This window comes from Berghia stephanieae, chromosome 14, assembly GCF_034508935.2.
Source record: "Berghia stephanieae isolate SIO BIC M18660-M18661 chromosome 14, UCSD_Bste_1.3, whole genome shotgun sequence".
NCBI lineage: Eukaryota > Metazoa > Mollusca > Gastropoda > Nudibranchia > Aeolidiidae > Berghia > Berghia stephanieae.
In genome coordinates this window covers 29,051,009-29,076,185 of record NC_088373.1, presented here as the reverse complement: position 1 = coordinate 29,076,185, position 25,177 = coordinate 29,051,009, and the positions used below count along the sequence as shown (strand labels likewise).

Below are 25,177 nucleotides of genomic sequence, written 5' to 3'. Positions count from 1 at the left end.
AATAAGCAGAGACTAGAGGACACCTCGAGTTCAAGTAATGTATCCCTAACCGGTGCAAGGTACATCCAGCACATTTTACAACTCCATGTTATTCCATTTTTATATGAACATCTTAAATTTTCACTTCAACACGACAATGCACCATCCCATGGAGCTATTGAAACAAGGGATTTTATAGCAGCAAATAATGTGAACATTATCAGCATGTAGCCTGCAATATCCCCCCATCTAAATCCGATAGAACATATGTGGAACATAATCAGCCGCCAAGTTCGTTCATTAGACCCGCCAAATGAACAACAACTGTTCCACGCCATAAGAACAGCTTGGGATAACATTCCTTAACACCAGCTGACCACATTGACCAATTCCATGCGTAGGAAATGCAATGCTGTGAATGGAGCAAACGGGGGACATACTCGTTACTGATTGAATTAGATTCACCTTCACTTCAAATGAAATGAACGCAAGTAATTTTATTAAAATGCCATTGTTTGTATGTTTTGACTTGTTGCTTCCCTTTTTGAAGATCATGTTTTAAAAAGTCTATGTTGCATACAAGATCAACCATAAACGTTACAAATTCTAACAAAATGAAAGATAAATGATAGTACTATGGTTACACATAGGTTTTAAATAAACTAGATCAATATTTCATACCAATTATGTAGGTAAAACAAGTGTATAGTTTCTTTTGATCACTAGTTTATATATATATATATATTATATATATATATATATATATATATATATATATATATATATATATATATATATAATTTTTTTTATAATTTTTATTTTTTTAAATATTGGGACAGGGTGGGCGTGTACATGGGCAGGGCAGGTTCTGATTGTACGAAGGTGACGCTCTTGCCCCAGACCAAGTACACTCACTCCTTTCAAGCACCACTCTTTCTCTCTGTTCAACCCCCCCCCCCTCTCTATTTCTGACCCCCTCCCTCCGCCTCTCCTCTCTCCCCCCCCCCTTTTTTCTCTCTTTCACAATCGCTTTTTCTCCACTTCCAGTTATTTGCTTCCTTTGTAATGACGCATAGTAACTTAGTAACTGGTTCTAAACTATCGGAACAATGGCGGACGCTCTTATGAAAGACTTCTCCGACGATCATAAAGTGTATCCAGAGGAAAACAACATTGTAAATCTGATCATGTTTTGACTTTCATACATTCTGATCACATGACATGTGAAACAGTTCTAGCCAGCATGAAGAATAAAAAAGTGCCGATTTTATTAGTTTAGAACCAAGCTACTCGTTGCTGGGCGGACGTGACATCAGACTATTGAATCCTATAATGGCAAGCTTAAAAACCATTAGTATATACATGGTTTAAGAGATGATGCCATGAATTCAATCATAGAATATCGTATGATACAACTGTAGCCTGACACTACAACTTGTATTCTGACGTCATGTTTATTTAAAGGTTAGTGCACTGCCTAGAGAGTTATCGTTAGTAGTGCTCAAGGAAACAAATGATCCAGTTTGTTGGACTCATTGGGTACAACCGAAGCAATCATTAACCTATAGCCTGACACAAGAACCCACGAGGACTTATAATTTGACGTCATTTTTTTAGGGTTTTTTGTTTGTTTGTTTGTTTGTTTTTGTTTTTTCTTTTTGCAGCGTCTAGTGAGTTGTTGTTAGTAGACCTCAAGGGACTGTTGAATACAACTCACGATTTGTTTTATTTTGCGGCCAAAGACTTGTCTTTTGAGGTCATTTTTTGGTCAGTGTCAGGCTATAAGTTAACGATGGCTACGGGACAACTCACGATTTGTTTTATTTTGCGGCCAAAGATTTGTCTTTTGAGGTCATTTTTTGTCAGTGTCAGGCTATAAGTTAACGATGGCTATGGTACAACTCACGATTTGTTTTCTTTGGATGTTTCCACCTTGTAACTTTTTTGATCAGTGTCAGGTTGAGAGTTTTCGAACCCCTACGATCTAACACATTAATTTGGTTACCCATCATTTTTAGGGTTGTCAGCAAGTCTCAAATGATTTATAGCTTGTCGACTTACAATGTTATACACAGATTAGAATTGGTCAGGATGAGGGTAATAGATAATTAGTAATGTTGATGATGATGACAACGATGATGATGATGATGATGATGATGATGATGATGATGATGATGATGATGATAATGATGATGATGCTGATGATGATGATGATGATATTATGACGATGTTATACACAGATTAGAATTGATCAGAAGGATAGTAATAGATAATTAGTAATGATGATGATGATGATGATGATGATGATGATGATGATGATGATGATGATGATGATGATGACGATGATGATTATAACGACGACTAAATCGGTATAAAAACAGCAGCAGGAGGAGGAGGAGGGAGAGGAGGAGGAGGAGGGGAATTGATATATTAATATAGATAATGACCGTGCATTCTTCACCGAAGTTATGCTTTTACTTAATAAAGTGGTAGTAGTAGTAGTAGTAGTAGTAGTAGTAGTAGTAGTAGTAGTAGTAGTAGTAGTAGTAGTAGTAGTAGTAGTAGTAGTAGTAGTAGTAGTAGTAGTAGTAGTAGTAGTAGTATAGTATAGTATAGTAGTGTAGTAGTAGTTGTATGAGTAGATTTAGATGTGTATAAATGATGATAATATATAAATATATATATATATATATATATATATAGAGAGAGAGAGAGATAGATAGATAGATAGATAGATAGATAGATAGATAGATAGATAGATAGAGAGAGAGTAATAATATGTGTGTGAGCAAGTTGTGTAGCGTGAATGTTAACACATACAAGTGCCTTTAGGTAGTGTTGTAATGTTTTCTGACGAACTACTTTCAATTTCTAACAGATGAAACAGATGATGACGTTGTCGTGATTGTTGTAATAACCGTCGTACCGTCTATTGGGTGTGTCATTTCCATATTCATTGTATGCGCATGTGAGTATCATACCCCTTTAAGTACCACAGGGACAGATAATGGAATAGACACTGGTATAATATAAACATCTGAAAAGATCCCGCACAAATTGTATTGACAGGCACAGATAATGGAATAGACACTGGTATAATATAAACATCTGAAAAGATCCCGTGACTAATTGTATTGACCCTTAAGTACCACAGGGACAGATAATGGAATAGACACTGGTATAATATAAACATCTGAAAAGATCCCATTACTAATTGTATTGACCCTTAAGTACCACAGGGACAGATAATGGAATAGACACTGGTATAATATAAACATCTGAAAAGATCCCGTGACTAATTCTATTGACCCTTAAGTACCACAGGGACAGATAATGGAATAGACACTGCTATAATATAAACATCTGAAAAGATCCCATTACTAATTGTATTGACCCTTAAGTACCACAGGGACAGATAATGGAATAGACACTGGTATAAATTAAACATCTGAAAAGATCCCGTGACTAATTGTATTGACCCTTAAGTACCACAGGGACAGATAATGGAATAGACACTGGTATAATATAAACATCTGAAAAGATCCCGTGACTAATTGTATTGGCCCTTAAGTACCACAGGGACAGATAATGGAATAGACACTGGTATAATATAAACATCTGAAAAGATCCCATTACTAATTGTATTGGCCCTTAAGTACCACAGGGACAGATAATGGAATAGACACTTGTATAATATAAACATCTGAAAAGATCCCGTGACTAATTGTATTGACCCTTAAGTACCACAGGGACAGATAATGGAATAGTCACTGGTATAATATAAACATCTGAAAAGATCCCGTGACTAATTGTATTGACCCTTAAGTACCACAGGGACAGATAATGGAATAGACACTGTTATAATATAAACATCTGAAAAGATCCCGTGACTAATTGTACTGGCCCTTAAGTACCACAGGGACAGATAATGGAATAGACATTGGTATAATATAAACATCTGAAAAGATCCCATTACTAATTGTATTGGCCCTTAAGTACCACAGGGACAGATAATGGAATAGACACTGGTATAATATAAACATCTGAAAAGATCCTGTGACTAATTCTATTGACCCTTAAGTACCACAGGGACAGATAATGGAATAGACACTGGTATAATATAAACATCTGAAAATATCCCATTACTAATTGTACTGACCCTTAAGTACCACAGGGACAGATAGTGGAATAGACACTGGTATAATATAAACATCTGAAAAGATAACGTGACTAATTATATTGGATGATTTTACTTGTATCCCTTCTTTAAAATTTTCAACTGCTTTATCCGGGACTTTTTCATACACAAATTTTCAGATTTTTATCTTATGTGCTAAATCATGTCAAACTCATTTTTCATGCTATGGATGTGTATGTGTGTGTGTGTGTGTGTGTTTGTGTTTGTGTGATATAACAACTCATTATTAAATGGAGCAAAGGGAGAAGTAGGATTTTGTATTTTTATCTGCCCACCTCTGTCTCTTCTCCCCCTTCCTCTTCCCCCCCCTCTCTCTCTCTCTCTCTCTCCTTCTCTTTCTCTCTTCTTCTCCTCTCTTCAGTGTGTGTGTTGTGGGCCTCGCGCTCGCTCGATGTTTCTGTTTTCTATCGTGAATGATCAAGTCAATGGGAAGGGATATAAATATTATATGTTGGATGGTGTGTGTTGTGGTTTGGAAAGAGAAGAGAGAGAGAGAGAGGATATTATATGTGTGTGAGCAAGTTGTGTGCGTGAATTTACACATACAAGTGCCTTTAGGTGTGTTGTAAGTTTTCTGACGAACTACTTTCAATTTCTAACAGATTGTTTCGGCTTCCCGATTGGTGGAATGATCGTCATAATCGAAATCAGAATCAAGCTCGGAATATGTATTATTGTTGTTGCTGATGTTGCTGCCCTCATATTATGTATATTTGTATACACAGGTGAGTTTCATACTCCTTAAGTACCACAAGGACAGATAATGGAAAGACATGGATAATTAAATGAAAAGTCGTGACTAATTGTTCTGATAATAACACAGACAATAATGGAATAGACACTGTATAATTTCTGAAAGATCCCGTGACTAATTGTATTGACCCTTAAGTACCACAGGTACATATAATGGAATAGACACATGGTATAATATAAACATCTGAAAGATCCCGTGACTAATTGTACTGACCCTTAAGTACCACAGGGACAGATAATGGAATAGACACTGGTATAATATAAACATCTGAAAAGATCCCGTGACTAATTGTATTGACCCTTAAGTACCACAGGGACAGATAATGGAATAGACACTGGTATAATATAAACATCTGAAAAGATCCCGTGACTAATTGTACTGCGCCCTTAAGTACCACAGGGACAGATACTGGAATAGACACTGGTATAATATAAACATCTGAAAAGATCCCGTGACTAATTGTACTGACCCTTAAGTACCACAGGGACAGATAATGGAATAGACACTGGTATAATATAAACATCTGAAAAGATCCCGTGACTAATTGTACTGCGCCCTTAAGTACCACAGGGACAACAGATAATGGAATAGACACTGGTATAATATAAACATCTGAAAAGATCCCGTGACTAATTGTACTGCGCCCTTAAGTACCACAGGGACAGATAATGGAATAGTCACTGGTATAATAAAATGGAGATAAAAAATATAAAGTGACTCATATATAAGGGAACAATACAAAACAAACAACGTTTCGGCCCTTGGCCTTCGTCAGGAGACAGTAAACAAAAACACAAACAAATATGTAAATTTACAAAATATCACATTGTGTCAAATGTGGAAATAAAGTTAATGTGAGGAAAGGGCGTCGAGTGTTGATGCAAGAAGTGGCGCTAGATAAGGAGAGAGAGAGAGGGGGGGAGAGAGAGAAAGAATGAGAGAGAGAGAATGGAGAGGATGTGTATATGATTGTGCATGTGTGTCCGTGTGCGTATGTCTGTGTATGTGTATATTATATAGTAAAAGTAACTGCAAAAATGGGAATGGGGGTAAGAGAGCGATTGGTTAGTATATTATACCAAATATATATCAATGAACAAAATGAGAGGAGGAGAGATAGGTAGATAGAAGGAGATAGAGAGAGAGAGAGAGAGAGAGAGAGGGAGAGAGAGAGAGAGATGGATAGATAGATAGGTCGATAGATAGATAGATAGAAAGATAGATAGATAGAGAGAAAAGGAGAGAGGATGTAAGTTTCCGTGAGTGGTCGGTCTAAGACTGGTAAAAGGAGTTAGTTTGTAGGTAGGTATGTATTAAGGTAGAGATGAAGGCGGAAGAAAAGGTAAGAAAGAATAGTTGTAATTTTAACGTAATTTGGAGAGACTTAATATCGGGAAAAAAAATTGGGGGGGGGGGGGGGGGGGGGGGGGGTCTTTTTATTAGAAGAAAATGAAAGAGGTGAGAAAGGGAAAGGAAGTAAATATGAAAATGAAACTTATCGAATGGATGATGATGGAATCGTTGATCCGCAGGATTGGAGAAAGAAATAAACACAAATAGAATTGGCTTATGCAAACCGAATGAAGAAATTAAAACTGGTAGAGTTGGAGATGGTCAAGTGGGGATGGGACGGTGAGAGGGAGAGGGCACTGAGTGCGAAAGACGAGTGAGCAAGTAATATGGGCGTCCAGGCGAGTCCTAGATTCTAGTGGTGGATGGAGAGATGTATAGAAGGATGGGGATGGGGGAATGGAGGAAGGAAGAGTGAATGAGTGAAAGGAGGGATATGAAGAGAGGAGGAGTAAGGTGGAGGATTTTAAGAGTGCATAGGAGAAGGTGACTCAGACTAGCAGTGGTTGATTATAGATTAAAATAAATAAATAAATAAATAGATAAATGAATAATGATAGTACTGATGGTGATAATGAAAAACCGGTTATGATAAATTATATAGATTAAAAGGTCATTGTTGCTGTGACCACCTTGAACAATACTCTTTTTTGATAACGATCCTAATATTAGTAATAATAATAATAATACTAATAATAATAATAATAATACTAATAATAATAACAATAATAATAATAATAATAATAATAATAATAATAATAATAATAATAATAATAATAATAATAGAATAATAATAAAACTAATAATAGTAAGAGAAATAATAATAGCAGTAACAATAATGATGAATATAATAATAATAATGATAACGATCATAATAATAATAATAATAATAATATAATAATAATAATAATAATAATAATAATAATCATAATAATCATAACAATAATAATAATAATAATAATAATAATAATAATAATAATAATAATAATAATAATAATAATAATAATAATAATAATAAAATAATAATAATAATAATAATAATAATAATAATAATAATAATAATAATAATAATAATAATAATAATAATAATAATAATAATAATAATAATAATGATAATAATGATAATAATAATGATAATAATGATAATAATAATGCACTATTGAGAGAGAGAGAGAGAGAGAGAGAGAGAGAGAGAGAGAGAGAGAGAGAGAGAGAGAGAGAGAGAGAGAGAGAGGTAGATAGGTGGAGGTGAGTGGTTCAATGGAAGGTGGGTGCGGGTACTGATATTATCGGCGGGGAGGGTGGGGAAGGAGTCTCCTATTTATCTCATTACTTATCTACTGTAGGAAGTGTACAGGGCTCGCATCGAACTCAACTTGACCTTGAAAATAGGCCCCGAGCTTGCTCACCAATTGGCACTCCTATATATATATATATATATATATATATATATATATATTCCCCGTGTGGTGTCCGGGGTCCCTCAACTGAGAGGGTCAAGAATAGCCCAACGCCAAGCCAGCGTGTCGTAAAAGGCGACTAATGGTGTGTGATTCCCCCATCTTTGAGTCACCTGGTCCTCCAGGTTGGGGGTTGGCAAAGGGTTAACACCCCTTTCCGTTAAACTCAAACCGTTACAGAAACACAGACAGACAAACCAAATCCTTTTTTTAGCTTGGGCGACCGAAGAGTTTCTGGAATTACAGAATTTATGAAGGACAACAGACAAAGCCGAAAGGACTCTGCTGACCCGATGACGTCTTCGCCAAACAAGCAGCTTCGAATTGCGTCGTGGAACGTTCGCACCATGTATGAAGCAGGAAAAAGCTCTCAAGTTGTGACTGAGATGAGAAGATACAGGCTGCATATACTTGGAGTAAGCGAAACCCACTGGATACAATCCGGACAGAAACACCTCAAGTCTGGGAGAAGATTTTATATTCAGGGAGAGGGGACGGGATTCATACACAGGGAGTAGGAATAATTCTAAGCAAGTTTGCCCAGAAGTCACTGAGAGGATGGGAACAATGCGGAGAAAGGATCATCATGGCGTCCTTTACAACACGGAGTAAGAAGATCAGCATGAACATTGTACAGATCTATGCCCCAACAAATGATGCAACAGATGAGGACAAAGATACATTTTATGGTCTGCTACAAAAAGTCATTGACAAGTTGCCAAGGAAAGACATCAACATATTGATGGGAGATGCTAATGCAAAAGTGGGACAGGATAACGTAGGCTATGAAGGTATCATGGGACGTCATGGCATGGGAGAAATGAATGATAATGGTGAGAGATTTGCAAATTTCTGTGCATTCAACAGTTTGGTGATTGGAGGATCAGTGTTCCCCCATAAGAGGATCCACAAAGCAACTTGGGTCTCACCAGATGGTGTGACAGAGAATCAGATTGATCATTTTTGTATCTCTCGTAGATTCAGACGTTCATTGGAAGATGTGACAGTGCGGAGAGGGGCAGATGTTGGATCAGACCACCACCTGCTATTGGCAAAGCTTAAGCTCCGACTCAGAAAACACGGGGCCAGATCACATACAAGAAGAAAATTCGAGGTGAATGCACTTGATGGGGAAAAGAATGAGGAATTCAAACTACAATTGAGTAATAGATTCCAACCTCTTACTGAGCTCGAGGAGGACATAGATGTAGAGTCACATTGGGCAAAGATCAAGGAAGTTTACATAACAACTTGCCACGAGGTATTGGGGGTAAAGAAATCGGAACATAAAGAATGGATAAGTCCAACCACCTTGGACCTTATTGAAAAGAGGAGAACAAGGAAGGAACAAGTGAATGCAAGCCGAACAAGGGCTTCAAGACTGGATGCACAAGAGCAGTATCGAGCCATAGCTAAGGAAGTCAAAAGATCTGTGAAGAAAGACAAGGAAGCATTCATGAACAGACTTGCAGAGAAAGCAGAAGCAGCAGCGACTGGAGGACACATGAGGATCCTTTATCAAACTACCAAGACACTTGCTGGAAAATATGGGAAACCAGAGGTACCAGTCAAAAACAAAGATGGGAAAACTATTTTTGGAAAAGAGGCTCAATCTGAACGATGGAGGGAACATTTCAACTGCCTTCTGAACAGACCACCACCAGACAACCAGCCAGAAATTTTGCCTGCAAGGAATGAGCTACCAATTAGCTGTGATCCACCATCGATAGCAGAGATTGTGGGTGCCATTAACAAGATGAAAAGGGGGAAAGCTGCTGGACCAGACCAGATTCCACCGGAGGCTCTAAAAGTTGATGCGGAAAGAAATGCTGAGGCCCTGCACCCACTATTTGAGAGAATCTGGAATGACGGGATATTCCCAAAGGACTGGAAGGAAGGACATCTTATCAAGCTTCCAAAGAAAGGGGACCTCAGTAATTGTAATAATTATCGAGGCATCACTCTTCTTTCTATCCCAGGAAAGGTTTTCAACCGTATTATTTTAGAGAGAATTAAGAATGCAACAGATGCTAAACTGCGGGACGAACAGGCAGTAATAATATGTGTGTGAGCAATTTGTGTAGCGTAATATTAACACATACAATGCTTTAGGAGTGTTTGAATGTTTTCTGACGAACTACTTTCAATTTCTAACAGATTGTTTCGGCTTCCCGATTGGTGGAATGATCGTCATAATCAAAATCAGAATCAAGCTCGGAATATGTATTATTGTTGTTGCTGATGTTGCTGCCCTCATATTATGTATAATTGTATACACAGGTGAGTTTCATACTCCTTAAGTACCACAGGGACAGATAATGGAATAGACACTGGTATAATATAAACATCTGAAAAGATCCCGTGACTAATGTTAGACCCTTAAGTACCACAGGGACAATTAAAGGAATAGAAACTGTATAATATAATCTGAAAAGATCCCGTGACTAATTGTATTGACCCCATATAGATACACAGTACATAAAATGGAATAGACCACTGGTATAATAAAAACACTGAATAGATCCGTGACACTTGGACTGACCCTTAAAGTACCACAGGGACAGATAATGGAATAACACTGGTATAATATAAACATCTGGAAAAAGATCCCGTGACTAATTGTATTGACCTTAATTACCACAGGAAACAAAATGGAATAGACATGATAATAAAAACATCTGAAAAGATCCCCGTGACTATTGTAACTGCGCCCATAAGTACCAACAGGACAATAATGGAATAGTCACTGGTACAATAAAAGGAGATAAAAAAATATAAATGAGTAGATTGACTCATAATAAGGGAACAACACAAAACAAACAACTTTACGGCCCTTGGCCTTCGTCAGAGACATAAACAAAAACACTAACAAATATGGTAAATTTACAAAATATCACATTTGTGTCAAATGTGAAATAAGTTAATGTGAGAAAAGGGCTCGAGTGTTGATGGCAGAATGGCCCTAGATAAGAGAGAGAGAGAGAGAGAGGGGGAGAAGAGAGAAAGAGAATGAGAGAGAGAGAGAGAGAATGGGAGGATGTGTAATGATTGTTCAGTGTGTCCGTGTGGCGTAATGTCCTGTGTATGTGTATATTATATAATATAGTAAAAGAACTGCAAAAATGGGAATGGGGTAAGGAGAGCGATTGGTTAGTATATTTATACCACATATATATCAATGAAACAAAAAAATGGAGAGGAGGAGAGATAGTAGATAAAGGAGATATGAGAGAGAAAGAGAGAGGGAGAGAGAGAGAGAGATGGATAGATAGAATAGTCTTAGATAGATAGATAAAAGATAAGATAGATAGAGATAAAGGGAGAGAAATGTAATTTCCGTGAGTGGTTTCGTCCTAAGACTGGTAAAAGGAGTTAGTGTTAGGTGGGGAATGTATTAAGGTAGAAATGAAGGCGGAAGAAAAGGTAAGAAAGAATAGTAGTAATTTTAACGAAATTTTTGGAGAGATTTAAACATCGGGAAAAAAAATTGGGGGGGGGGGGGGGGTCTTTTTTAGAAAAAAATGAAAGAGGTGAGAAAGGGAAAGGAAGTAAATAGGGAAATGAAATTATCGAATGGATGAGATGGAATCGTTGATCCGCAGGATTGGAGAAAGAAATAAACACAAATAGAATTGGCTTATGCAAACCGAATGAAAAAATTTAAAAAACTGGTAGAGTTGGAGATTGTCAAGGGGGGATGGGACGGTTGAGAGGGAGAGGGCACTGAGTGCGAAAGACGAGTGAGCAAGTAATATGGGCGTCCAGGCGAGTCCTAGATTCTAGGGGTTTGGATGGAGAGATGTATAGAAGGATGGGGATGGGGGAATGGGGGAAAGGAAGAGTGAATGAGTGAAAGGAGGATATGAAGAGAGGAGGAGTAAGGTGGAGGATTTTAAGAGTGCATAGGAGAAGGTGACTCAGACTTAGCAGTGGTTGATTATAGATTAAAATAAATAAATAAATAAATAGATAAATGAATAATGATAGTACTGATGGTGATAATAAAAAAACCGGGTTATGATAAATTATATAGATTAAAAGGTCATTGTTGCTGTGACCACCTTGAACAATACTCTTTTTTGATAACGATCCTAATATTAGTATAATAATAATAATAATATCTAAATAATAATAATAATACTAATAATAATAATAATAAAAATTTAATAAAAATTTAATAATAATAATAAAATAATAATAATAATAATAATAATAATAATAGAATAATAATAAAACTATAATAGTAAGAGAAATAATAATAGCAGTAACAATAATGATGAATATAATAATAAAAATGATAACGATCATAATAATAATAAAATAATAATAATAATAATAATAAAAAATTAATAATAAAAAATCATAATAATCATAACAATAAAAATTTAATAATAATAATAATAATAATAATAATAATAATAATAATAATAATAATAATAATAATTAATAATAATAATAAATAATAATAATATAATAATAATAATAAAAAATAATAATAATAATAATAATAATAATAAAAATAATAATAATAATAATAATAATAATAATAATGATAATAAAGATAATATAATGATAATAATGATAATAATAATGCATATTGAGAGAGAGAGAGAGAGGGGAGAGAGAGAGAAGAAGAGAGAGAGGAGAGAGGGGAGAGAGAAGAGAGAGAGAGGTAGATAGGTGGAGGTGAGTGGTTCAATGGAAGGTGGGTGCGGACTGATATTATCGGCGGGGAGGGTGGGGAAGGAGTCTCTTATTTATCTCATACTTATTTTACTGTAGGAAGTGTACAGGGCTCGCATCGAACTCAATTTGGGACCTTGAAAATGGGCCCCCCGAGCTTGCCCCCATTGGCACTCCTATATATATATATAATATATATAATTATATAATATATTCCCCGTGTTTTGTGTCCGGGGTTCCCTCAACTGAGAGGGTCAAGAATGCCCAACGCCAAGCCAGCGTGTCGTAAAAGGCGACTAAGGTGTGTGATTCCCCCATCTTTGAGTCACCTGGTCCTCCAGGTTTGTGGGGTTGGCAAAAAGGTATAACACCCCTTTCCGTTAAACCAAACCGTTACAGAAACACAGACAGACAAACCAAATCCATTTTTTAGCTTGGGGCGCCCCGAAGAGTTTCAGGAATTACGGAATTTATTAAAGGACAACAGACAAAGCGAAAGGGAAACTCTGCTGACCCGATGCGTCTTCGCCAAACAAGCACTTCGAATTGCGTCGTGGAACGTTCGCCCCAAATGTATGAACAGGAAAAAGCTTTTCAAGTTGTGACTGAGATGAGAAGATACAGGCTTTCATATACTTGGAGTAAGCGAAACCACTGGATACAATCCGGACAGAAACACCTCAAGCTGGGGAGAAAATTTTATATTCAGGAGAGGGGACGGGATTCATACACAGGGAGTAGGAATAATTCTAAGCAAATTTGCCCAGAAGTCACTGAGAGGATGGAACAAATGCGGAGAAAGGATCATCATGGCGTCTTTACAACACGGAGTAAGAAGATCACATGAACATTGTACAGATCTTGCCCCAACAAGATGCCCAAAAGATGGGAAAGATACATTTTATGGTCTGCTACAAAAAGTCATTTACAAGTTGCCAAGGAAAGACATCAACATATTGATGGGAGATGCTAATGCAAAAGTGGGACAGGATAACGTAGGCTATGAAGGTACATGGGGCGTCATGGCATGGGAGAAATGAATGTAATGGTGAGAGATTTGCAAATTTCTGTGCATTCAACGTTTGGGATTGGAGGATCAGTGTTCCCCCATAAAAAGGATCCACAAAGCATTTTGGGTCTCACCGATGGTGTGCAGGAATCAGATTGATCATTTTTGTATCTCCGTAGATTCAGACGTTCATTGGAAGAGTGGGGCAGTGCGGGGAGGGCAGATGTTGGATCAGACCACCACCTGCTATTGGCAAAGCTTAAGCTTACGACTCAGAAAACACGGGGCAGATCACATACAAGAAGAAAATTCGAGGTGAATTCACTTGATGGGGAAAAGAATGAGAAATTTAAACTACAATTGAGTAATAGATTCCAACCTCTTATGAGCTCGAGGAGGACAAGATGTAGAGTCACATTGGGGAAAAAATCAAGGAAGTTTACTAAAACTTTCCACGGGTATTGGGGTAAGAAACGGAACAAAAAAATGGATAGCCAACCCCCTTTGGGCCTTTTGAAAAAAGGGGAACAAGGGAAAGGGAAAAGTGATCAAGCCGAACAAGGGCTTCAAGACTGGATCACAAGGCATTAACGAGATGCTAAGGAAATCAAAAAATCTGTGAAAAAGACAAGGGAAAATTTATGAACAGATTGCGAGAAACGAAGCAGCACGACTGGAGGGCCATAGGGTCCTTTTTCAAAATCCAAACACTTTTGGAAAATAGGGAAAACCCGGGTACCAGTCAAAAAAAAAGATGGGAAAACTATTTTTGGAAAAAAGGTCCCAACGAACGATGGAGGGAACTTAAAATGCCTTCTGAACGACCCCCCCAGACAACCCCCCAGAAATTTTGCCTGCAAGGGAATGAGCTACCAATTGCGGACCACCATCGAAGCAGAGTGTGGTGCCATTAACAAGATGAAAAGGGGGGGAAAACTGCTGGACCCGACCAAATTTCCCCCGAGGGTCTAAAATTGAGCGGAAAGAAAAGCTGAGGCCGCCCCCTATTTGAGAGAATCTAATGACGGGATATTCCCAAAAAGGGCTGAAGGAAGGGCATCTTATCAAGCTTCCAAAAAAGGGGGGCCTCAGTAATTGTAATAATTTTCGAGGCATCACCTCTTTCTTCCCGAAAGGTTTTTAAACCGATTATTTTGAGAGAATTAAGAAAGCAACAAATTTAAAGCGGGCGAACAGGGAGCCTTAATACCACAGGTACATATATGGAATAGACAACTGTAAATATAAACTCCTGAAAAGATACCGTGACTAATTGTACTGCGCCTTTAATACCACAGGGACAGATAATGGAATAGTCACTGTATAATAAAATGGATATAAAAATATAAAAGGACTCATGAAATAAGGGAACAATACAAAGACCTAACAACCGTTACGGCCCTTGCCTTCGTCAGGAGACGTAAACAAAAACACAAACAAATATGTAAATTTACAAAATAACACCTTGTGTCAAATGTGGAAAATAAAGTTAATTGGAGGAAAGGGCTCGATTGTTGATGCAAAATGGCTCTAGATAAGGAGAGAGAGAGAGGTGGGAGAGAGAGAAAGAATGAGAGAGAGAGATGGAGAGGATGTGTATAGATTGTGCTTGGTGGTGTCCGTGTGCGTATGTCCTGTGTATATTATATTATATAGTAAAAGTAACTGCAAAAATGGGAATGGGGGTAAGAGAGCGATTGGTTAGTATATTATACCAAATAATATATCAATGAACAAAAATGGAGAGGAGAAGATAGGTAATAGAAGGAGATAGAAGAGAGAGAGAGAGAGAGAGATAGAGAGAGAGAAAGAGAGATGATAGATAGATAGGTCGATAGATAGATATATAGAAAGATAGATTGATTAGAGAGAAAAGAGAGAGGATTAAGTTTCCGTGAGTGTGCGGTCTAAGACGGTAAAAAAGATTATTTGTATTAGGTATGTATTAATGTAGAGATAAGGCGGATAGAAAAGGTAAGAAGAATAGTTGTAATTTTAACGTAATTTTGGAGAGACTTTAATATATCGGGAAAAAAAATTGGGGGGGGGGGGGGGGTCTCTTTTTATTAGAAGAAAAATGAAAGAGTGAGAAAGGGAAAGGAATTAAATAAGTAAATAACCTTTATCGAATGGATGATTATGGAATCGTTGATACCGCAGGATGGAGAAAAAGAAATAAAACACAAATAGAATTGGCTTATGCAAACCGAATGAAGAAATTAAAACTGGTAGAGTTGGAGATGGTCAGTGGGGATGACGGTGAGAGGAGAGGGCTACTGAGTGCGAAAGACGATTGAAGCAAGTACTATGTGCGTCCCGGCGAGTCCAAGATTAAAAGTGGTGATGGAGTTTGTATAGAAGGAGGGGGAGGGGAATGGAGGAAGGAAGAGTGAATGAGTGAAAGGGGGATTTTGAAAAAGGGGAGGAGTAAGGTGGAGGTTTTTTAGATTTGCATAGGAGAAGGTGACTCAGACTAGCAGGGGTTTTGATTATAGATTAAAATAAATAAATAAAATAAATAAAAATGAATAATGATAGTACTGATGGTGATAATGAAAAACCGGTTATGATAAATTATATAGATTAAAAGGGCATTGTTGCTGTGACCACCTTGAACAATACTCTTTTTTGATAACGATCCTAATATTAGTAAATAATAATAATACTAATAATAATAATTTAAAAATACTAATAATAATAATAATAAAAAAATAATAATAATAATAATAATAATAATAATAAATAATAATATAAATAAAAAAGAAGAAAATAATCTAATAACATAAGAGAAATAAATAATATGCATTAAACCAATAATAAAAAAGAATAATAATAATAATAATGATAAGTAATAATAATAATATAATAATAATAATAATAATAATAATAATAATAATAATAATAATAAAATAATAATAATAATATAATAATAATAATAATAATAAAAATAATAAAAATATAATAATAAAATAATAATAAAAAAATAATAATAAAAAAATTAATTTTAATTATAAAAATAATAATGAAAAAATTATGAAAAGAAAAAAGCACTAGAGAGAGAGAGGAGAGAGAGAGGAGGAGAGAGGGAGGAGAGAGAGAGAGAAGAGAGGGTAGATAGGTGGAGGTGAGTGGTTCAATGGAAGGTGGGTGCGGGTACTGATATTATCGGCGGGGAGGGGGGGGGAAGGGGTCTCCTATTTACTCATTACTTATCTACTGTAGGAAGTGTCAGGGCTCGCATCGAACCAACTTGACCTTGAAATAGGGCCCCCCGCTTGCTCACCAATTGGCACTCCTATATATATATATAAATATATATATATATATATAGAAATTTTAAACCCAAAAATATAAAATCAAGAACAAAATAAAGGGGAAAGGAGAGATAGGTAATAGAAGGAGATAGAGAGAGAGAGGAGAGAGGGGAGAGAGAGGGGGAGAGAGAGAGAGAATGGATAGATAGATGGGCCCGAAGAAGTTTGATAGAAAGTAGATAGATAGAGAAAAAAAGGGGGGGAGAGGTTGTAAGTTTCCCGTAGTGGTGGGTCTAAGACTGGAAAAAGGGAGTTTTTTGGGAGGTGGTATTTTTTAAAGGGTGGGAGATGAAGGGGGAAAAAAAGGGTTTAAGAAAGAATAGTTGTAATTGTAACGTAATTTGGAGAGATTAATTTGGGGAAAAAAAAAATTTGGGGGGGGGGGGGGGGGGTTTCCTTTTTATTAGAAGAAAATGAAAGAGGTGAGAAAAGGGGGGAAAGGGAAATAAATTTTGGGAAAAAAAAAAATTATCGAATGGATGATTTATGGAATCGTTGATCCCCGGAATTTTGGGGAAAAAATTAAAACAAATAGGGAAATTGGGTTATGCAAACCGAATGAAAAAAAAAACTGGGAGGGGTTTTAGATGGGCAAGGGGGGGATGGGGCGGTTAGAGGGAGAGGCCTGAGTGCGAAAGACGAATTTAGCAAGTAATATGGGCGTCCCGGCGGGGGTCCTAGATTCCCAAATGGGGGAAGGAGGATGTTTTTGAAAGGGTGGGGATGGGGGAAAGGAGGGGGAAAGGGAAAAGTGAATGAGTGAAAGGGGGGAATGGAAAAAAGGAGGAAATAAGGTGGAGGGGTTTTTAAAAAAGGGTTTGGAGAAAGGGGACTCAGACTGCAATGGTTGATTAAAGATCCTAATATTAGTAATAAAATAATAATAATACTAATAATAATAATAATAATATAATAATATAATAATAATAATAATAATAAATAATAATAATAATAATAATAAAATAATATATAATAATAATAATAGAATAATAATAAAACTAATAATAGAAAGAGAAATTAATAATAGCAGTAACAATAATGATGAATATAATAATAATAATGATAACGATCATAATAATAATAATAATTAATAATAATAATATAATAATATAATAATAATAATAATCATAATAATCATAAACAAACAATAATAATAATAATAATATAATAATAATAATAATAATAATAATAATAATAATAATAATAATAATAATAATAATAAAATAATAATAATAATAATAATAATAATAATAATAATAATAAATAATAATAATAATAATAATAATAATAATAATAATAATAATAATAATAATAATGATAATAATGATAATAATAATGATAATAATGATAATAATAATGCATATGAGAGAGAGAGAGAGAGAGAGAGAGAGAGAGAGAGAGAGAGAGAGAGAGAGAGAGAGAGAGAGAGGAGAGAGGTAGATAGGTGGAGGTGAGTGGTTCAATGGAAGGTGGGTGCGGTACTGATATTATCGGCGGGAGGTGGGGAAGGAGTCTCTTATTTATCTCATTACTTATCTACTGTAGGAAGTGTACAGGGCTCGCATCGAACTCAACTTGACCTTGAAAATAGGCCCCGAGCTTGCTCACCAATTGGCACTCCTATATATATATATATATATATATATATATATATATTCCCCGTGTGGTGTCCGGGGTCCCTCAACTGAGAGGGTCAAGAATAGCCCAACGCCAAGCCAGCGTGTCGTAAAAGGCGACTAATGGTGTGTGATTCCCCCATCTTTGAGTCACCTGGTCCTCCAGGTTGGGGGTTGGCAAAGGGTTAACACCCCTTTCCGTTAAACTCAAACCGTTACAGAAACACAGACAGACAAACCAAATCCTTTTTAGCTTGGGCGACCGAAGAGTTTCTGGAATTACAGAATTTATGAAGGACAACAGACAAAGCCGAAAGGACTCTGCTGACCCGATGACGTCTTCGCCAAACAAGCAGCTTCGAATTGCGTCGTGGAACGTTCGCACCATGTATGAAGCAGGAAAAAGCTCTCAAGTTGTGACTGAGATGAGAAGATACAGGCTGCATATACTTGGAGTAAGCGAAACCCACTGGATACAATCCGGACAGAAACACCTCAAGTCTGGGGAGAAGATTTTATATTCAGGGAGAGGGGACGGATTCATACACAGGGAGTAGGAATAATTCTAAGCAAGTTTGCCCAGAAGTCACTGAGAGGATGGGAACAATGCGGAGAAAGGATCATCATGGCGTCCTTTACAACACGGAGTAAGAAGATCAGCATGAACATTGTACAGATCTATGCCCCAACAAATGATGCAACAGATGAGGACAAAGATACATTTTATGGTCTGCTACAAAAAGTCATTGACAAGTTGCCAAGGAAAGACATCAACATATGATGGGAGATGCTAATGCAAAAGTGGGACAGGATAACGTAGGCTATGAAGGTATCATGGGACGTCATGGCATGGGAGAAATGAATGATAATGGTGAGAGATTTGCAAATTTCTGTGCATTCAACAGTTTGGTGATTGGAGGATCAGTGTCCCCCATAAGAGGATCCACAAAGCAACTTGGGTCTCACCAGATGGTGTGACAGAGAATCAGATTGATCATTTTGTATCTCTCGTAGATTCAGACGTTCATTGGAAGATGTGACAGTGCGGAGAGGGCAGATGTTGGATCAGACCACCACCTGCTATTGGCAAAGCTTAAGCTCCGACTCAGAAAACACGGGGCCAGATCACATACAAGAAGAAAATTCGAGGTGAATGCACTTGATGGGGAAAAGAATGAGGAATTCAAACTACAATTGAGTAATAGATTCCAACCTCTTACTGAGCTCGAGGAGGACATAGATGTAGAGTCACATTGGGCAAAGATCAAGGAAGTTTACATAACAACTTGCCACGAGGTATTGGGGTAAAGAAATCGGAACATAAAGAATGGATAAGTCCAACCACCTTGGACCTTATTGAAAAGAGGAGAACAAGGAAGGAACAAGTGAATGCAAGCCGAACAAGGGCTTCAAGACTGGATGCACAAGAGCAGTATCGAGCCATAGCTAAGGAAGTCAAAAGATCTGTGAAGAAAGACAAGGAAGCATTCATGAACAGACTTGCAGAGAAAGCAGAAGCAGCAGCGACTGGAGGACACATGAGGATCCTTTATCAAACTACCAAGACACTTGCTGGAAAATATGGGAAACCAGAGGTACCAGTCAAAAACAAAGATGGGAAAACTATTTTTGGAAAAGAGGCTCAATCTGAACGATGGAGGGAACATTTCAACTGCCTTCTGAACAGACCACCACCAGACAACCAGCCAGAAATTTTGCCTGCAAGGAATGAGCTACCAATTAGCTGTGATCCACCATCGATAGCAGAGATTGTGGGTGCCATTAACAAGATGAAAAGGGGGAAAGCTGCTGGACCAGACCAGATTCCACCGGAGGCTCTAAAAGTTGATGCGGAAAGAAATGCTGAGGCCCTGCACCCACTATTTGAGAGAATCTGGAATGACGGGATATTCCCAAAGGACTGGAAGGAAGGACATCTTATCAAGCTTCCAAAGAAAGGGGACCTCAGTAATTGTAATAATTATCGAGGCATCACTCTTCTTTCTATCCCAGGAAAGGTTTTCAACCGTATTATTTTAGAGAGAATTAAGAATGCAACAGATGCTAAACTGCGGGACGAACAGGCAGGTTTTCGGAAAAACCGTTCAACCACCGACCAGATTGCCTCTCTGCGAGTCATAGTGGAACAGTCTATAGAATGGAACTCTCCTCTTATTGTCAACTTTCTGGATTACGAGAAGGCTTTCGACAGTATTGACAGAGCAACATTGTGGAAAATTCTGGCACATTATGGACTCCCTGAAAAGATAGTAAACCTCATTAAGGAAATGTATGAAGGATCAAGTTGCAGGGTTGTACATGAAGATCAGCTGACTGACAGCTTTGAAATTAAGACTGGTGTCAAGCAGGGATGCTTGCTCTCTCCATTCCTGTTCATCCTTGCCATTGATTGGCTAATGAAGGAAACCTCCAAAGGGAGAAGAAATGGGATACAGTGGACCCCCTGGACACAGTTGGATGATCTGGATTTTGCAGATGATCTGGCTCTTTTGTCCCACACCCAGGATCAGATGCAAGCAAAAACCACAATTATAAACAGCCTCTCGGAATCAATTGGTCTAAGAATACACCCTGTAAAGTCAAAGGTCTTGAGGATAGGTACGCGTCAAAGGGAGCAAATCAAAGTAAAAGATCAGGAACTCGAAGATATAGACACTTTCTGCTATCTCGGAAGTATAATTGACAAGGATGGAGGCACGGAAGCAGAGGTGAAAGCACGAATAGGAAAGGCACAGGCTGCATTCACATCTTTGAACAGAGTTTGGAGAACTAAAGATATCTCCCTTCAACTAAAGCTAAGACTTTTCAACTCAAACGTGAAGTCTGTCCTACTGTATGGATGTGAAACTTGGAACGCATCACAGGCATGTATAAGGAGGGTACAGATTTTTGTAAACAGGTGCATGCGTAAGCTACTCAGAATAAAATGGATGGATAGAATAAAAAATGAAGAAGTATGGAAAAGAACACAGCAGAAACCAGTAGGAGAGGATATAGGAAGAAGACGATGGAGGTGGATTGGACACACGCTTAGAAAGAATGACTCAACTATAACAAAGAAAGTATTGGACTGGAACCCTCAGGGCAGAAGATCAAGGGGAAGGCCACGAGGAACATGGAGAAGAATTAAAGAAGCTGATATACAGAGAAGTGGTAAGACCTGGAATGAGATAAAAAAGTTGGCTCAGGATAGAGAAGGATGGAAACTGTTTGTCTGTGGCCTATACCCTGACCCAGGGTGAAAAAGGCAATGATGATGATATATATATATATATATATATATATATTAGCCTCTGTCGCCCGCCTTCATGTGTACACTCCATACACGTACGGTCACTATACATACACCATGTAAAAATGGGTGTATGCATATATGTGCATTATGTATATGTATGTACATGTATATATATATATATATATATATATATATATATATATATATATATATATATGTATATGTGTGTCTGTGTATATGTATGTATACATGTACATCTTCGGGCCACGTTCCAAGTGCCCCATATGTCAAAGTGCATTGCATTTCACTGTACGATTAATATCAAAATTCGGAGGCGGCGATGTTTTTCTTGTCTCACTTTCTTACTTTTGCTCCTTCTTTGAGTGTACTAGGGTCATATATCTTTTGCATTATTATTCTTATTGATTACTTTTTTTTATTTACCCAATAGGCGATTGTAGCACTGTGAAACATTTGCGGTGAGGGGTCTGATGGCGATTATAAATTTTACTATTCAATCACATATCCTTGCCTCTTCGTATATTTACTCTTATTCTTATCTATTCGTATTTATTTATATATTTATTTCCTTTATCTATTGCCCATTTATTTATTCTTTTATTTATTATATATTATTATCATTATCATTATTATCATGACTATATGATTAGTATTAATATCATCATTATTTTATGACGAACTACTTTCAATTTCTAACAGATGGTGGCGGCTTCACGCATGGTGGAATAATCACTGGAATCATTATTGCTGTTTTGGGTGATGGTGGTGCCATCATAACAGTCATAATTGTATGCAAACGTGAGTATCATACTCCTTAAGTACCACAGGGACAGATAATGGAATAGACACTGGTATAATATAAACATCTGAAAAGATCCCATTACTAATTGTAGTGGCCCTTAAGTACCACAGGAACAGATAATGGAATAGACACTGGTATAATATAAACATCTGAAAAGATCCCGTGACTAATTGTATTGACCCTTAAGTACCACAGGGACAGATAATGGAATAGACACTGGTATAATATAAACATCTGAAAAGATCCCGTGACTAATTGTACCGGCCCTTAAGTACCACAGGGACAGATAATGGAATAGACACTGGTATAATATAAACATCTGAAAAGATCCCGTGACTAATTGTACTGACCCTTAAGTACCACAGGGACAGATAATGGAATAGACACTGGTATAATATAAACATCTGAAAAGATCCCGTGACTAATTGTATTGACCCTTAAGTACCACATGGACAGATAATGGAATAGACACTGGTATAATATAAACATCTGAAAAGATCCCGTGACTAATTGTACCGGCCCTTAAGTACCACAGGGACAGATAATGGAATAGACACTGGTATAATATAAACATCTGAAAAAATCCCGTGACTAATTGTACTGACCCTTAAGTACCACAGGGACAGCTAATGGAATAGACACTGGTATAATATAAACATCTGAAAAGATCCCGTGACTAATTGTATTGGCCCTTAAGTACCACAGGGACAGATAATGGAATAGACACTGGTATAATATAAACATCTGAAAAGATCCCGTGACTAATTGTATTGACCCTTAAGTACCACAGGGACAGATAATGGAATAGTCACTGGTATAATATAAACATCTGAAAAGATCCCGTGACTAATTGTATTGACCCTTAAGTACCACAGGGACAGATAATGGAATAGACACTGGTATAATATAATCATCTGAAAAGATCCCGTGACTAATTGTATTGGATGGTTTTACTTGTATCTCTTCTTTAAAATTTTCAACTGCTTTATCCGCGACTTTTTCGTACACACATTTTCAGATTTTTATTTTATTTGCTAAATCATGTCAAACTCATTTTTCATGCTATGGATGTGTTTGTGTGTGTGTGTGTGTGTGTGTGTGTGTGTGTGTGCGTGTGTGCGCGCGCGTTATAACAACTCATTACTAAATGGAGCAGAGGGAGAAGTAGGATTTTGTATTTTCATCTGTCCACCCCTGTCTCTCCTCCCCCTTCCTCTCCCTCTCCCTCTCTCTCTCTCTCTCTCTCTCTCTCTCTCTCTCTCTCTCTCTCTCTCTCTCTCTCAGTGTGTGTGTTTGTGGGCCCTCGCGCTCGCTCGTATGTTTTCTGTTTTTCTATCCGTGAATGATCAAGTCAATGGAGAAGGGGTATATATATATATATATGTGTGTGTGTGTGTGTGTGTGTGTGTGTGTGTGTGTGTGTGCGGAGAGAGAGAGAGAGAGGAGAGAGAGAGAGAGGGGAAGAGAGAGAGAGAGAGATGAGTGGAATCAGATAAAATTTCTAGATTGGTATCCATAAATATTTATCACTGTGTCAACTTTCGATGAAAAGTGTTTTCTGGAAAATTCATGTTGATGTACCGTGCCAGTCTGGCTCTATGTCGGAATGGACAAAACAGGATGAGGAAAATTGAGTTGAAAGTCAAAAGTATCGAATATAAGTTATGTAGGTGTTTGAAATTGAAAAAAAAAGTCAGCAACACCCACCGAATGTTCTCGAATAAGTCATTAAATTTTTTGATTCATCTCTTTTTTGTTTTTTGTTTTTGTTTTTTTTTTGTTAGCACCAGGTTCTCTTTGACATATTAGCGAGTTAACGATTACGTTCCCCGAACCGAAACGATCGACCGACGACGAGGAAGAAAACCAGGATCTGTCCACAGAGGTCGCCACACGACGGTGTGATGATCCTGGTTTTCTTCCTCAATTCCTCGTCGTCGGTCGATCGTTTAGGTTCGAGGAACGTCATCGTTAACTCGCAAATACCGTTTTGAGACGGCAGGTTATGTTTTAACAAAAATTGAAGGGAATTTCCATTTCTAATTGTCCCGTTTTACCCTTTATTATGGTGCTATGTCTTATTTGTTTTTTTAATATGTATTTATAATTTATTCTTTAAGGTCCCACCACCACCCCCCCTCCAGGCCCAGGTGATGTTAAAGTGAATAATAAAAGTAAGTATTTAAACTTTATACATGGGACATCAGTCATTCCATTCTACCGAAATGTAACTCATACCCAGACCTGTGAATCCTCCGACTATAATAGGATTCAACAGTCTGATGTCACGTCCGCAGAGCAACGAGCTGGAAGAAAAATGAATATCCCATGTGAAAAATGAAAAGAAGAAAAAAGATAAAGGTCATTTGATGAAGTTTTGCAGTTCAATATAGAGAGAACTCAACCAAATTAATGGAAGTAAAATCAAGGAAAACACCAACATGGCCGCCATTGGGTGGTCAGTGACAGTTGCATTATCCATTGTAACATCGCGCTTGGCGACTGATGCGTCTGATGAGAGGAATTCAGATAAATCTTTCTAGATTGGTGTCAATAAATATTTATCAGTGTTTCAACTTTCGATCAAAAGTGTTTTCTGGAAAATTCATGTTGATGTACCGTGCCAGTCTGGCTCTATGTCTGAATGGACAAAACAGGATGAGGAAAATTGAGTTGAAAGTCAAAAGTATCAAATATAAGTTATGTAGGTGTTGGAAATTGAAAAAAAAGTCAGC

General features: G+C 37.2%; 1 protein-coding gene across 1 annotated transcript; it reads left to right on the top strand.

The window, feature by feature from the left end:
* Positions 1-2,857: 2,857 nt before the first annotated feature.
* Positions 2,858-25,111, top strand: LOC144959878 (uncharacterized; the record flags this gene model as incomplete). The annotated part of the gene is given in 4 exon segments (XM_078892695.1): positions 2,858-2,947; positions 4,780-4,902; positions 22,340-22,438; positions 24,563-25,111. Coding segments are annotated over 3 exon segments (417 nt in total). The 3' UTR covers positions 24,784-25,111.
* Between the last annotated feature and the right edge of the window lie 66 nt (positions 25,112-25,177).